This window comes from Penaeus monodon, chromosome 29 (assembly GCF_015228065.2).
Source record: "Penaeus monodon isolate SGIC_2016 chromosome 29, NSTDA_Pmon_1, whole genome shotgun sequence".
Lineage (NCBI taxonomy): Eukaryota > Metazoa > Arthropoda > Malacostraca > Decapoda > Penaeidae > Penaeus > Penaeus monodon.
The window spans coordinates 3,850,776-3,851,843 of NC_051414.1; the positions used below are offsets into that span (position 1 = coordinate 3,850,776).

General features: G+C 37.9%; 1 protein-coding gene across 1 annotated transcript in view; it reads left to right on the forward strand.

Moving 5' to 3' along the window:
• LOC119591912 (protein ERGIC-53-like) overlaps nucleotides 1-1,068 on the forward strand; it is a gene marked incomplete in the record, with an annotated part of 12,371 nt that overhangs the window by 5,235 nt on the left and 6,068 nt on the right. Inside the window, 2 exon segments of the mRNA XM_037940666.1 lie at nucleotides 379-513; nucleotides 915-1,048. Coding sequence (XP_037796594.1) covers nucleotides 379-513; nucleotides 915-1,048 — 269 coding nt within the window.

Sequence of the window (1,068 nt, forward strand, 5' to 3'; positions counted from 1 at the left end):
TAATTATCATATGGATATATGGATATTTGTTGATTATTTAGGTAATTTCTTAGTTCATTTAGATATATACTTACTACTACTATTATGTAGGGGGAAAAGCCTTGCTATGTTGAGTAGGCCTAGGTGATATTAGGGGTATAAAATACACCATATTTTTTAAAGGGAGAAGAAAAACAAGATTGCAATGTACAGTTAGAACTGTATGTTAATTACAATTCTAACTTATGTTGCATTATTTTCACTTCATTTTATATGTATGATTTTTTTTCATTTTCAGTGTGGAAGTTGCATTTATGGTCTTGGATTCATGATTTTAAGTAGAAGCTAGACTTTGAGCTAGACAATTAATTAATAATAATTTTGTTCATCTTTACACAGTTGTTGATCCACAATGGAATGACGAATAACGAAAAGGACTACGAGATCTGCATGCGAGCTGAGAACGTCTATATTCCTCCAAGCGGATACTTTGGAATTACAGCCGCCACTGGTGGATTGGCTGACGATCATGATGTAAGATTTTGCACTTCACTTCATTGTGGGTGATTGTTGCTATCTGTCTTTATCAACATCATTTTCACTGTGATCATGTTTCTTGAATATGGGCACTGCTTATCATAATCTTTCCTGTTATAACTGTTCTTACTAATTGTGTATTTAAAGGTTTTGTTCAAAAGGTATTAGAAATCAAGGGAAGTAAATTATCATCAAATAAGCAAGAGAAACAAGGATTGGAAGGATCTTGGATAGACCAGAATTCCTTCCCTCTCTGTAACTAATAACATGTGGAGTAAACCAAAAACATGGCAGACGATCACTATAGATTGTATTTCTCAAACTTTGTAATATTCGGGATGTTCTTGGAACTCCATCCGCTCCGTGCCCACCTCTGAGAATGAAGGACTTCTCCCCAGGTCCTGAAGTTCCTGGTGACTTCCCTGAGGTCTCCCGAGGAGATGGCAGTCATGCAGGCCAATGCGGAGGAGGAGGAGAGGTTCCGGCGAGAGTTCCAAGAGTACCAGGAGAAGACCAAGAAGGCGCGCGACGAGTGAGTGGCTCTAATGTCTG